The sequence below is a fragment of the Chenopodium quinoa genome, unplaced genomic scaffold (assembly GCF_001683475.1).
Source record: "Chenopodium quinoa cultivar QQ74 unplaced genomic scaffold, ASM168347v1, whole genome shotgun sequence".
NCBI classification, from domain to species: domain Eukaryota; kingdom Viridiplantae; phylum Streptophyta; class Magnoliopsida; order Caryophyllales; family Amaranthaceae; genus Chenopodium; species Chenopodium quinoa.
The window spans coordinates 906483-922500 of NW_018742483.1; the positions used below are offsets into that span (position 1 = coordinate 906483).

General features: G+C 37.4%; 1 protein-coding gene across 1 annotated transcript; it reads right to left on the bottom strand.

Annotated features, from left to right (window-relative positions):
- Window positions 1-348: 348 nt before the first annotated feature.
- Window positions 349-9279, bottom strand: LOC110719105 (protein PMR5-like). Its single transcript, XM_021898000.1, has 5 exons — window positions 8649-9279; window positions 8131-8305; window positions 7827-8011; window positions 6568-6865; window positions 349-921 (listed from the first exon to the last, which is right to left on the bottom strand). Exons 1-5 carry the CDS (start codon window positions 9137-9139, stop codon window positions 718-720), a joined length of 1353 nt encoding a protein of 450 aa, XP_021753692.1. The 5' UTR covers window positions 9140-9279; the 3' UTR covers window positions 349-717.
- Window positions 9280-16018: the final 6739 nt, after the last annotated feature.

Below are 16018 nucleotides of genomic sequence, written 5' to 3' on the forward strand. Positions count from 1 at the left end.
AAACTTCAATTGAATTTTTTTTAGTATCAATGAGACTATATTTTATATCACTAAAAGTGCATTTTGTTCCACTGAAACTCCAGTGGTATTATTTAACTGCTCAATGAGACATTTATAAAATGACGTCTAAAATGCCCTTTTGCGAGACATAGTTTTATTGTCTCACAACCCTCCGTTTGGAAGCCCTCATGGAGGAGCTCGAAATTCTAGTAAATGAAAAGATTAGCTCAGATACTACTAGGCTTTGGATTAATCATTAAGTCAGTATGCGTGTAATTGCATAAAATAGAAAGTATACGCTCAATATTATTGCTACAATACATACAATTATTAATCCCACTCCCGCCTCTCCACTCAATACCGTATCAGTTTTTTTTTTTTTTTAAATACATTTATCTAATGCACAACTTTGATTTTAATTACCTTATATCTTGAGTAAGCTAATTCACATGTCAATTTCAATTGTATCTTGACAATAATCTCCACTTTTATGTTGAGACTTGAGAGTAATTCAATAGTCAATATAGTAAAATTCAATCGTTCCATGTATTCAACATCATTCTGATTTTCTACAATTTAATTCAATCCGGTTAGACTGAATACTTTACACACTTTCAACCGCTAATCTCCTACAATTGAAAACCACTCTTTTTCAAATCTGTGGCAAAAACATAAAAATTCAAAAAACTTACAGCTGTACTTGCAAAGAAATAAATATTAAGAACTAGTAATATCTGAAATATTATAAAACAGAGATGTATACAACAACCTATTCCAAGTATCCGGCAATCCAGGCAAACACCAATGGCTACAATCAGCGTAACCCAAAACATTCTCGAATTTCTTCGTAATGTTCTTCCAGTCCATGCTCCTATAAACCGATGGATGTGCATCCATTCGATATGAAGAAAGCTTGGTAATGTTCTGTTGTGCGACAGCGGAAGCAAAGGTCGTAAACAAACAAGAAAACAATAAAGAAATTCAATGCAAACAATAAGAACAACACCAAGAATTTACGTGGTTCACTATCGATGTGATAGCTACGTCCACGGGCACCGAGATCGAATGATTTCACTATAAACTGCAAAGATTACAAAGATGATTCTTGTATTTCTCAAGAACGGCTTTCACTCTGTCTCTCTTTTTAACCCTAATACTGATATTAGGGAGGTTTTATATTAATCCCTAAAATAAAAGATACTTGGGCAAAAAGATAACATAAAAGATAACTTTAAATCGTAAAATCCGCGTCTCCGCATTTTTCCTTCTCCGCCCGGTCAGACCGGGCAAGGTCTGCCCGATCGGGCGCGAGAAGAAAACTCCATACGAATGCTTCAACATATCCAACCCCCACCGCCCGGTCAGACCGGGCAAGGTCTGCCCGATCGGGCGAAGGCTCGCCCGGTCGGGCGAAGGCTCGCCCGGTCGGGCGCGAGAGCAGCTTCTTCAACGAATTTGCCAGGCACCTCTTCTTCTTCCGCCCGGTCAGACCGGGCAATGTCCGCCCGATCGGGCGGACAAAGCTACGAAGTACGAGTCACCTAATATACTTATCAACAATCTCCACCTTGACGAGAACTCGTAGTCAGCAAACGACCCCATCAAGACATAGTGAAAAAACATCTCAAGCCAAACCCGATGCAGGACTCATGCATAAGCCATACATCCCGATAAGTCTTCAACCAAGACCCATCACATACTCGTCTCCAAGTATAACAACTCATAATGCTCCACCTGCATCACAAGCCCCGGGCAAGCTCCACCTTAATGCCAACACACCTACACCAGGAGCTCCCCAACTTCGCCCCTCAGGACCTACTACATCACGTAGTAATCAATATTTAACAAGTCTAAGCAATGTTTAAACTTGCTAAACGGAACAGGCTTAGTGAAGAAATCAGCCGGGTTGTCAGCAGTCCCAATCTTCTTCACCTTAATCCTCTTGTCAGTACGTAAGAAATGATACCTGACATCAATGTGCTTCGTCCGATCATGGTGTACTTGATCTTTAGCTAAGCAAATCGCACTTAGACTATCACAATACACTGTAGCAAAATCCTGTGCAATACCCAGTTCACCTACTAGGCCTTTGAGCCAAATAGACTCCTTAGCTGCAGAAGTTAAAGCCATATACTCAGCTTCAGTAGTTGACAACGTAACTGATGACTGCAATGTAGACTTCCAACTAACCACAGAACCACCCAAAGTGAACACATAACCAGTCACAGACCTCCTGGTATCCACATCAGCTGCATAATCAGAATCACTGTACCCAGTGACCAAGCATTCCTTACCATTCCCGTACACAAGACCAATATCAGCTGTCCCTCTCAGGTAGCGAAAAATCCTTTTCACCCCTTGCCAGTGTTCCCTCCCAGGTCGAGCCATAAACCTGCTTACAACACTAACAGCATGCGCAATATCCGGCCTAGTACAGACCATAGCATACATCAAACAACCAACCGCGTTTGCATATGGAACTCTAGACATATAAGACAACTCCTCCTCTGATTGAGGTGACATAGACAAAGACAACTTACAACTAACAGTAGTTGGCGTACTTATAGGCTTCGATTTTTCCATCCCAAAACGAGACAAAATCTTTTCAATGTAGCTTTTCTGAGTCAAGAAAAGCTTACCTCTAGCCCGATCCCTGTAGATCTCCATACCCAAAATCTTCCTAGCTGCACCCAAGTCTTTCATGTCAAACTCCGAGTTAAGCATCTCCTTTAATCTAGCAATATCAGATTTATTCTTTGTGGCAACCAACATGTCATCAACATATAACAAAAGATAAATCATGGAACCATTATCCAGCTTACTATGATACACACAGCAATCATATGAATTCCTGTCAAAACCTTGTGAAACCATAAAAGAATCAAACCTTTTGTACCACTGTCGGGGGGATTGCTTAAGTCCATACAATGACTTTAGCAATCTGCAGGCATAGTGTTCCTTTCCAGGAGCTTCGAATCCTTCGGGCTGCTTCATCAGAATCTCCTCCTCCAAATCGCCATGAAGGAAGGCCGTTTTAACATCCAACTGCTCCAGCTCAAGATCAAAATGTGCTACAATTGACAATAACACACGGATAGAAGTATGTCGAACCACAGGTGAGAATATCTCAACAAAGTCAACCCCTTCTACCTGACTGAACCCCTTAGCAACTAGCCTAGCCTTAAAACGTATTTGCTCAGTTTCCGACAACCCTTCTTTCTTCTTGTAAATCCATTTACAACCCACAAGCTTCCTCCCTTCCGGTACCTTTACCAGTTCCCACACTCTGTTCTTGTAAAGAGACTGCATCTCTTCACCCATTGCGGCAAGCCATTGCGCAGACTCACTACAACTAATTGCTTGTTTATATGTGGCAGGTTCAAATGACTCTACATCATCAGCTACACTCAATGCATAACCTGTCATCGCATCAACACAGCAATTTCTTCCCTCCATCTCTTCAATCAATCTAACAGGCTTCTTGATAACTCGTTTAGGCATCTCAAGAATGGTGTCAGGTTGACTAGATGACCCCTGATTAGATTGCTCCACCTCATCCCCAGAGTTAGAATGAGTAGGAGTAATCTCAGGTTCAGGAGTACCCGGCACTGGAACATCAGCATCATCATCAATATATTGTACCCGAGGTAAATCAGCAATGGTAGACTGATGTACCTCAAGTACCCCATCTGTCTGTAATAAATTGTCTCCTTCCCTTCTCAAATCTGAAATCTCTGCATTTTTAATTGAATACATGGTGTTTTCATCGAAAGTAACATCCCTACTAAGAATGACCCGACCCTCCGAAGGTGAAAAAATTCTAAACCCCTTCACACCATCCCCGTACCCAACAAAACACCCCTTCTTGGCTCGTGGATCCAGCTTACCCTCAATAACATGATAATAAGCAACACAACCAAAAATCTTCAAATTCGAAAAATTAGGCAACTTACCACTCCAGATCTCAAACGGAATTTTGGAATCAATTCCAGAATGAGGACCCCTATTAATGACATAACAAGCTGTTAACACAGCTTCACTCCAGTACCTCCTCCCAAGCCCTGCATTAGAGAGCATGCATCGGACTCTCTCTAGCAGTGTCTGATTAACCCGTTCTGCTACACCGTTCTGCTGTGGTGTCTTCCTGACAGTATGATGCCGACCTATACCCTCATCTGCACAGAACTGATTAAACTCGTCTTTGCAAAACTCTAGCCCATTGTCCGTTCGTAGCTTCTTGATCTTCCTTCCTTGTCGATTTTCCACCAAAGCTTTCCATTGCTTGAAAACTTTGAAGGCCTCATCCTTTGACTTAAGCAACCTAAGCCATGTGTATCGGGACTTGTCATCAACAAATGACACAAAATAGTGGTAACCTCCCATACCTTCAACTCTAGATGGACCCCAGCAATCTGAATGGATGTAATCGAGCACTGCATCAGTAATGTGAGCACCCTTGCTGAACTTTGACCTGTGTTTCTTACCAAACACACAATGCTCACAAAATTCAAGGTTGGCAACCTTGACCCCGGATAGAAGACCCCTCTTGGACAATAGCTGCATCCCCTTCTCCCCCATATGACCAAGCCTCATGTGCCAAATCTTAGTCATCTCCTGGTGAGATACAGATGCGCAAACCGCAGAACTAGGCAGTGTAACACCCTCAAAAACATAGAGGGTGTTCCTTTTGATACCCTTAAGTACCAACTCAGAACCTCTGAAAATACACAACTCCCCATCTGAAAACACACCATTGTACCCCAATTCATCCAGGGTACCCAATGAAATCAGATTCTTTCCTAAAGCAGGAACATGCCGTACATTAGTCAAAGTTAACCTCCGCCCATCAACAGTCCTCAACCTCATGGAACCAATACCTGTGACCTTACATGGAGCATTGTTACCGACTATAACCATACCCCCATTGCGAGGTTCATATGTATCAAACCAATCTCGACGTGGACACATATGGAACGAACACCCCGAATCTAGAACCCAGTTATCAGATAAATCATCAGACCTAGCAGAACTGACTAATGCTAAATCTTCCTCTGAATTATAGCTCTCATTCGGTTTCTCTTCAACTACAGCAGCCTGGGACTTGTTTTTCCTCACCGGACAATTATTCCTAAAGTGACCCGGTTCTTTACAGTAATAACATGTTTTAGTAGTAGTTTTACTAGATCCATCCTTGCCGTTTCCAGCACCCGACCCAGCATTGTTCCCCTTGTTAAACCCCTTATTCTTTTTAGACTTTCCGGACTTAACAAATAACCCACTACCATTATCCCCATTATCACTCGTAGCTTTCATTCTGAGTTCCCTAGTATGAAGTGCTGCCTTCACTTCTTCTAAGGTTATAGAATCCTTACCAACAACAAAAGACTCTACAAAATTCTCAAAGCTAGACGGTAGAGATACAAGTAAAATCAACGCAACATCCTCATCATCAATTTTAACATCTAAATTACGTAAATCAAGCAAAATAGAGTTAAGTTTTTCTAGATGTTCCCGTAAGGAAGTACCTGACTGCATCCGGAGGCTAAACAACCGCTGTTTCAGTAATAATTTGTTGGTCAACGACTTAGTCATATACAATGACTCCAGCTTCAGCCACAATCCAGCCGCCGTTTCCTGATCAGCAACCTCCGTGATGATTTGATCATCAAGACTAAGTAATATGGTAGAGTGTGCCTTCTCTTCCATAACTTCTAACTGCGAGTCAGTCGGTCCGTCTCCTGACTCCGAAGTAGTACTCTTTGGAGCCAACGGACGCCATATCTGCTGTTGTTTTAACAGAGCCTTCATCTTAATTTGCCATAGCCCGAAACTATTTTTCCCGGTAAACTTCTCAATTCTTATTGTTGAATCTCCTGCCATTGTTATCTTCAAGAAACTCTCCAAGGATTGAACCTGAGCTCTTGATACCAATTGTTGTGCGACAGCGGAAGCAAAGGTCGTAAACAAACAAGAAAACAATAAAGAAATTCAATGCAAACAATAAGAACAACACCAAGAATTTACGTGGTTCACTATCGATGTGATAGCTACGTCCACGGGCACCGAGATCGAATGATTTCACTATAAACTGCAAAGATTACAAAGATGATTCTTGTATTTCTCAAGAACGGCTTTCACTCTGTCTCTCTTTTTAACCCTAATACTGATATTAGGGAGGTTTTATATTAATCCCTAAAATAAAAGATACTTGGGCAAAAAGATAACATAAAAGATAACTTTAAATCGTAAAATCCGCGTCTCCGCATTTTTCCTTCTCCGCCCGGTCAGACCGGGCAAGGTCTGCCCGATCGGGCGCGAGAAGAAAACTCCATACGAATGCTTCAACGTATCCAACCCCCACCGCCCGGTCAGACCGGGCAAGGTCTGCCCGATCGGGCGAAGGCTCGCCCGGTCGGGCGAAGGCTCGCCCGGTCGGGCGCGAGAGCAGCTTCTTCAACGAATTTGCCAGGCACCTCTTCTTCTTCCGCCCGGTCAGACCGGGCAATGTCCGCCCGATCGGGCGGACAAAGCTACGAAGTACGAGTCACCTAATATACTTATCAACATGTTCAAGTAGTTCACCTTTGGATTGTTCATCCCATTTATCATGGTCTCAATGGTATCAACAAGTGACTCTGGGTAGACGGATACATATGATTCATCTATTATTGGTTTTGTTACATTGTAGCACCATTGATTATATTGTCGACTTTTGTGCTCTGCTGAAATACTCCTGAAGTACACAGTTTTCGTGGAGTCTACGTTGTTTTCTATCCATGTAGCCCATGTTCTCATTGCCCGTTCGTATGCTAGCTCTAACGGCATTTCCTCTGTTAACTCTCCCTTGTACTCGAACAAATCCCACCTATTGTGTCATGAACAAAATTTAGAGTTAATTTTCATTGCAATATATTGTTGTAACATGGGGTAAATACCTGAAAATTAAGAAAATGAGCAAGTCCTAAACCACAAAGTTATACATTACCCTGTTTAATAACATGTGTACCATTTACTAAAATGATTGCTACTCTTTCAATTCGTTTTTAAGTTATCATTTCTCTTTATTTCTCTCTTTCATTACATTCATCTTTATCATTCACTTTAAACACTCCCAAACAAATTTAGTGTAGAAGTCCTTGACAAATCTTTGTTGCACCTCATATTAAACAAGGATAGTAGGTAAATTAAAAAAAAAAAAAACTCAAGTAATTTAAAACTTTTGAGATATGCATATTAGTTATTTATACCGCCAATAATGATGATAACATTTATAAATGAAAATTAGAAAAACGATGCAATATATTTTTTCCAATGTTTAAGTGATGGAATAAGTTTATTATTTTTTTTTTTTGTAAATTTGAGTAGGGAGGAGCACTAGACACACACCCGCGCACCCTCATCTATAGCATCTCCCATGTGAATAAAAAAAAATAGTCCACTTATTCAAAATTAAACAAAAATAATTCCAGTTAATAAAAAAAAAATAAGGTGGGAAGAACAAATCTTAAAGTACTGAGTATCAAGAGTATAATGCTATGTTTGGATAAGAAATTAGAAGGGAAATGGAAGGGAGGGAAATAGGAGGAAGGGGAAGGAAGGGAAAGTGGAGGAAATGATGAGCTCCATTTTTCCTCCAAATCTCTCCAATTTTGAAGGGATGATCTTTATTAAAGGAGGAGGGAAAATGGATCTCTCCCTCCCCCTTCCCTTCCTTCCCCCAACATAATTAACCCAACAAAGGAACTTTGTCTCCCTCCCTTTCCCTTCCCTTCCTTTCCTTCCATTTTTTGTTATCCAAACATAGCCTAAAGGTATGGGATACGTACGATTTCATTTTACCGGTATGAGACCACCAGTGACCGGAGTTGAAAACCATAATATCAGCACCCAGCCAATGTTTAGAATTGGGTGAAAGCTTGTCAAGAACAAGAACATTTTTGCCACTTTTGTGCTTTGTATCAAAATCAACTAAAAATGGGCTCCAGTAAAACTCAAAGGTGAAATTATAATCCTGCATTGGAAATGAAGAAAGCAACATGAATTGAACAAAGATTCCTTACCAAAATAAACAGGACATAATTAACCCAACAAAATAAATTAAAGTAGAAAATATAATAATTATATAAATACCTTTGCTTTAAGAACTTTATACAGTACTTGGTTGGCATGTACTTCAACTCTAGAAGATGGAATTGAAGTGTAAAGAAGGCAAGCTAGTGACTCCCACATGTTCCTGTTTAATGAATCACCTGATATCACCATACTCTTGTTTCTCAGCCTTTCTAACATGTCTGTTCCATTAAATCTGCCATAAGTAATTCAAATAAATGTTAATTATTTTTTTTTTCCTCAAGGAGAAACATAAATTCATTTTTCCCAAACCTATGTAGATGGTGAGATTCAAACTTGTGATTTCAAAGTTATATCACCATCCCGACCAAACATGCTGAACAGGTTTTGTTAACTATTTTTGAGGAGAAGAAGAAAATCCCTTGAAGCTCGAACTTATAATCTTAAAGTCATTAATAAATAAATTCCTCACCATCCCCACCGAGGATGCTCAGTTTAGTTAATGTTTTTAAATGATAGAACTAAAAATTAGATATTGGCTTGGTACAATTTGTATAAGTTTAAATTAAAACACTTACAATGGTATATCACAATTGTTAGCTTCCCATCTCCATTTCTCGTACTCGAAATCGGGCCTTCCGTTTACTCGACAACTAATCTTCTCTTCAAGGAAAGGACACTTGATCGAATCATAAGTAGGAGTTTCATCCGGGTTATAAACCCATTGCCCATCAAACATGTTACACTTCTTCTCGGTTTGGTTCATCGGAGTCGTCACGTTTTCGACGGCGATAACTTGATCATTCATCGTAGGGGCAAGAGCGGTAGCGTTTGAAACATCGATAGGATTAGTAGTGGTAAAATTTGAAGGGTCCAAAGTATTGATAATTTCATCGGTTGGCGAATCTAGCATTTTAAAAGGACCAAATTGTAGCATAGCATTTCTAGCAGCTAAAAGACTTGTGTTTTGGTGGCTTTTATCAAGGATTAGGAGTATAAGAAGGCAACCAACAAAGGTTCCTAGTGAGAAGAGCTTCCATGTTTCATTAATGGAGGATTTCAACTCCATATTTGTGTTTTGTTGTTTTATTTTGTGTTTTGGAAATATAAAAGTTGGTTCACTATTTCATAGGATTTGGAACTTAAAAGAGTATGTTCGAAGTAGGTTGGTTTTGTGTAAATAAGAATTTTTTATGCTATTTCTTTTAAGTTAATGTATATTATATGATTTAGCTTTTGCATTTTCTATGTATTGCACAGTATGATTAAGCATATGCGTATACATGTGTGGAGCATAAATATTAATAATAATTACAAATCTTTTTGAACCTGAAAAAAATAATAATTAGCACTGACATTATGGTCATTATTTTCATCAAATAAAGTACCGTAGTCTTTACCTGCTTAAACGGCAACTAAAGCATTCTTTGGTGGGGTGGGATATTATTACTGTGTTGTCTGTAATTCTGTATTAACAAAACATAGCCCACTAAGTACAGACCCTTAGTAGAATCACCTTTCCCCCACAAAAAAATTATTGATTTGCTTATTAGAGGTTTTTCGGAGGATTAAGGAAGAATCATACACTGCATATAATAGTTTGGGAAAGAGTTTAAGATTTAATTGATGAGGCAGATCTACCCTGCTTTTTATAGATACACAGATTTCCAAGATGTTAACTTGGCTAGAACATTTTGATAGATGAAGTTCACCTTAACTTTGGTGGTAGGAAAGCCAAGGTAAGGGCTGAGATCTTCAGTTTCTTTGATGGTTAAGGCATCACAATTAACAACACAATTTTCTATCCTATAAAAAAGTGTTTTTAGGAAAGGCACCTTACTCTTGCATTGCTAATGGACTCACCAGACAAGCTACAAAAATTGGTCAAGAATTTCTGTCATGGCAAGGGTATTCTCAAAGGATGTTTCACCAAAGAGTAGGATATCATCCGCAAACAAAAAATGAGATATAGGAGTACTGGTGCTTCTACCCATACGGAAAAGTCCACAAATTGTTATCGGTTATTTGGATGGTATACTATAAGAGGAGGTGTGAATTGTAGTATGTTCCTTAGTGCCTTATTTTTGTAGAATATAAAACGGTTGACATTAGGAAGTTAGACAATGCAAAGCGGATTTTACGCTACGAGAAAATCTTTGAAGGCCCAACTGGAAGTAAAACCTACCTCGACCCTATCTACCAGGGATTTTGAACACAAACACTTCATTATAATAGGGCAACACATCACCTAGTTACAACCTATTATTAGACCTGGAAAATGGGTCATTCAGGTCGGGTATGGGTCGGGTCATTTTGGGTCGGGTCAAGTTCGGGTCAAAAGATTATCGGGTCAAGTTCGGGTCGAGTCGGGTCATTTCGGGTTTCGGGTAGATTTCGGGTCGGCTGATAATCGAGTCGGGTCGGGTATCGGGTCAACACTTCGGGTCGAGTTCGGGTTGGGTCAAGTTTGGGTCGGGTCAGTTTGGGTCGCGTCAATTTTCGGGTCGGGTCAATTTTCGGGTTGGGTCAGTTCGGGTCAGGTCAATTTTCGGGTCCAATTTTCGGGTCAACTTCGGGTCGGGTCATATTCAGGTGATTCATTGGGTTAAATTCAACTCTGTATATATATATATATTTTTTTTTTTTTTTGACGAAAAACTCACTATATTTATTAAGGCTAATTTTTTCATGGATTATAGTAATTGTTTGACTTTTATTAACCTTTTTTTTTTGTGTTTAGAATTTTTAGACTGAGAATCACTTTCAGGATCTCCTGAAACTAAGAGGGATGCTCTAACTAATTGAGTTATACCTCACTCTCTTATTGATCTTAGTTTTAATACGTACTCTTATTATCATTGTCATTGTTGTAATAATTTATTTGAATTATTCTTATATCCCCTCCGTCCCAAATTACTCTTAACGATTTGACATTTTGCACTATTCACACATCTCACTTTGACCATCATTTTTAGCTATTATGTGAAAGTCTATGTAGTCATGTAAGATGTTATTGGGTCTATTTTAATGTATATTTTTTTAATATAAACTTTTTATAACTTATATAATTATTTACTAAAAGAAGTTAAAGGTCGGGTCATTTTTGGGTCGGGTCAACTTCGGGTCTCGGGTCAACTTTGGGTCGGGTCATTCGGGTCGGGTCGTTTCGGGTTGGGTCATTTCAGGTTTCGGGTCAAGGTAGGGTCAGTTCCACTTCGGGTCACGTATGGGTCAGGTCGGGTTAATTCGGGTTTCGGGTCAATTTCGGGTCACTGGTTTCGGGTCGATTTTGGGTCATGGGTCGGGTCATTCGGGTCGAGTCATCGGGTATGGGTCAGGATTGTCAGGTCTACCTATTATACAAAGCACTTTCTTACAAGTTCCTATCCGGTACTTATTCACAAGCTCTTACCCGGAAACTTGCTACTCAATAGGACCCAATCCTACCTGACCTAAATCAGTAGAGACTCAGATTCACACGGCACTCCGAGAGTGCTCTCACTCGGCTATGAAGGAAATATGTATTCGATAAATGAAATTACTAGATATATCAAGTATCACTATTTTGGAGATAATAAGTCCATTCTTTTGGGTCGTCATTGTCTGTTGCTAGATTATGATCAATGATCTTTGGGCTAGTCAAATAGTCCAAAGCCCACTAGAATGGATCCTATAACGTCACACAACAAGGGTATTGGGTTAAACAAGTAAGAGGCCCATTAATGGGCCTCATGAGAATATGACAGTTCATGAATGGAGTTGGCCTAGAGTAGTTAGATTAGAGTTAGGTATTTGGGCTTGACATGGACTCTTATTTGGAGATATGATATATAAATAAGATTCATGCCTATGGTTGCATTAATTCACAATTAACTTAAAGTAAATTGTGAAACAAGGCAACCAATCCCAAAAACCCTAAGCTCTCTCTCTCTCTCTTTCTCTCACTCACTCTTACGCACGCCCTCCCCACTCACCCCTCCGTACGGCCGGCCACCCTAGGTGGCGTGTGGTGTTCGTGGTGGTGGTTCTTGGTTGGTTTGTTCCTCTCTTCACCGTATAAGGTTGATTTAAAGGTTCAATCACGACTAACTAGAATTAATGGAGGTTTAATCTATGCCTTTAGACCAAGTAGTGGAATCGGGCTTGAGGTTTCTTATCTCCATTGTTCTTGCTCGATCGCACATTGAATCACGCTTTAAAGGTATAATTACTTGTTCTTTATGTGTTATACAATGATCTTGGTTATTCAATGCTTATGAATATGATTCATGAAATTCCTCTTAGAGTATCTAAAATCTTACAGTGGTATCAGTTAGCCTATTGCATTTACGCATATTAAATTTTAATTCTTTGAATGTCTACAATTTTAATTCAATTAGGAGGGAAAATAATTTAATTATGGGTCAATTATTATTTTAAATGTGATTTAACATATGGAATTATTAAAAGTGATTAAATTTGCTCAAAATTAGCCATCAAAAGATCTGAAATTTTGCCCTAGAAAATCGAAAATTTCGAACCCCTATACCCTAATTTTCGAAAAATTCAAAACCCTAAACCCTAAATTATGATTTTTGTGTTTTGATAATGATTTAATTCGATTGCTATTTGATTTATGATTTTAATCTATTTGATTTCATGTTAAATTATGAATTTTTAATGATGAAATTATTTAATTTAAGAGTTAAATTGAATTGGGGATTAATTTCATGAAGAACATAATTTCAAGATTGAATATGATTTATTTTTGAAATTTATTGGAACAATTTATAATTAATTTAATATTAATAAAAGATTTGTTTTACTTTAAATTAAAGTCAATAAAAAAAAAGGTTTTTGGGTGCGGCAACCACAGCCGGGTTTTGTAGCCACGACGGCTGCCGCAGCAGGTGGTCTGAGCTAGGAGGAAGGTGCGGGGTGGGGCGGCAGCTCGGGTTAGGAGGTGTAACAACAGCAACACCGTGCAACAGTTGTGCGACACTGCTGTTGTTGTTGTTGTGCGTCACTGTTGTGCACCGTACACCAACCGGTGTACAACCACCGTGGCTGGATTCGGCTGGCCACACCATGGTGGCTGGCACAGTTTTTCAAAAAAAAATATTTAATTTTATTTTTGATAAAATCATATTTTAAAATTAAAAGGTAAGTTTTGATTTTAAGAAGATAATTGTCAAAATTAAAGTTGGTAATTTTGTTAAGTTTGGATAAGTTTTGAGAGTTTTGAGCAAAAAGATTCGATAGAGTTAATAATTAATTAAATAATGTGATTATCCCATAGTTATTTTAGGAGTATAATTAATTTAAAATATTATTATTGGCTAGGCAATTATGATAGAATCTCCTAAATTAGTTAGGATAATCATGGGAGATAAATATGATTTATCTTCTATAATTAAAATAAAATTTGATTCTATCTCATACCTAAGATAGAATATATGATATTTTATGATTGGTATTGAATAATATATTATATTATCTAATTGCAATAATTTATTTAAATATGAGATATTAAGGTGGTCATGTTTCCTCAATTATGAACATTCGATATTGTAGTTTAGGAAAGCATGATGAGTTATTTATTATATGCCACTTTATAATATATAATATTATTTATTGCTATATATAGACTAGTATGACCCATAGATTCTAAATACAATATGCGCATCGTTCTGTATTTTTGTAATTTAAATATGTTTTGCGTACCGTTATGTATATATTTTTGTAATTTATTTTATTTTATTTAAGTAGTAGATAGAATAGAATAATATTACAAGTTGCAAGTGATTCAAGAAGCCAACGGAGTGAAGGCCCAAAGGAGCTAGATAGATAAGATTCATGAAGGTTCAAGTGGGAGTTTTGCTTTATTAGTTTTCTTAGGATTATGGGTCATACTATGTCATTTTATTTATGCATTAGTAGATTATGCATGTTAGATTTTATTGATGCTTGTGATGATGCACTAGAGTTCACTAAATAATCACAGCATAATGAATCTAGGTCCCGGTAATATTGAGGTTGCTTTTCCTATTAAAAACCCAATAAACCTTTGATATTTATGATAGGTCATGCCAAAGCTGGGTGTCATTTTATATCTTGGAAAATTTAGGGTAAATCAAGTTTTACAATTTTAATTGGTTATACTCAACAAAGTTACCTAGAGCGTTTAGAACCTTGAAGCAAATGGGTAATAATTAAACATCTGATGGTTAATTATTCAACCAAGAGTTACAAGAGTTGTAATTAGTAAAGAGTTTACTCACCTTGAAAATGTAATGGTTGATGGTAGGGCCAAAGTCCGGTCAATTATTGCAAAAATAAAGCGTCTTGGAATCACTGAATTCAAATTGGGATCATTTAAATTGAATAAAGTGTTTTAAAGTTACCAATTTAATTCGCTTATGGTTTTTTAAATTTTATTAAACATAATTGAATTTTGCGTTTATTTAATTTACGAGTAATATTTCGTTCTAATTTTATTTTAATATATAATCTCCTCGATTGAAAATAAAGTTGAGAAACATTCTCAAAAGGTTAAAAGATAATCCATAAACTTATATTCCAATTTTGCTAAGATGGTTCTAAAAGGCAAGTTTTAGAAACCCATGTCACATGTCTAAGGTTGGTTTTATTCAAAATGTTTGAGTAAAATGCCAACACATCTTCATTTTGAAAAGTGTTTCAAGGTTACAATGAGATAGGAGGTACAAACCCTTTAAAAGACAAGTATAGAAATCCAACAAAATCTCTTATCTTCAATATGATTGAATATAAGAAAGTGATTGGAAGTCTCTATGATCAAAAGTTGATCAAATGACATTATTCTTCATCCATTTCATTTAGAGTTAAATATTTGACTAGACTCTAATATGAATAATGATTGAATAAGACTTAGCAGAATCATGAAATGTGTTTAATGTAGTTAAGAAAAGTATCATTTTGAACCTAAAAGAAATCTTCTAAGTGGCTCAAGAGGAAAAAGGTTTAAGAATATATAAGGATTGCATTAAGAAGTTATAGGCCAAGAAATGCAAACAAGTTGCTTCTTCTCAAACCTAGAATTACTTACATGCTAAAAGTTGTTATGAACAACCAATGTTTCAAATTAAATGGACCAATTCCAATTGTTTAGAAACTACCTCATATAGTTGGAAGGTAAAAGAATAGAAATGTTCCGAATTTAAGAACTATATTATATAAATTGATTTAGCATATTACTACTTCTTGGACATATGATGTCATGTTTAGTTCTCTCTCATTAAGAATGTGGTTGAACTAAATGAAGAATTTGGGGTAAGGGAGGAATAAATCTACAAGTTTAGAAGCAAATGTTGCTACTTCACCAGTAGAATCTACAAGTCTAGAAGTAAAATTTGCAACCTTACAAGTAGAACCTCCATTTTACCTTATGGAGTTATTGGCTACAATTAAATAAATGTTATTTATTCTTATCTATATCAAAACATACAAAATTCAAAGTTGTAATGAATAAGGATTAAAGATTTTAAAACATGGACTAAATGTTATTCTATGCTTCACTACAACAAATTAACCTTTGTGCCACGGGAAAAAGTGTGGCACAAGTTTGAAATTCCCGTGGCTATGAATTGTAGCCACGGGAATTCTAAAATTTACTCCCGAGGCACAAGAGGTCGTGGCAAGAAATTTGCCGCGGGAAAAAGGATGTCGAGGCAAATTTTGAATTTTATGTCACGGTTATTCACGTGGCAAACAAATTCTTTTGCCACGAATACTAACGAGGCTAACAACTAATTTGCCACTAATTATACTGTGACTAATATACTTAGTAGTCACAAATATTATCGTTGCTAATATGGTTGTTTGCCACAAATACTACCGTGGCACATAATATCCACTACCACAAATACTGCTGTGGCTAAAGTTGTTTGTCACGAGTTTTTATCGTGTTTACCAAATTTATCTTATCAAT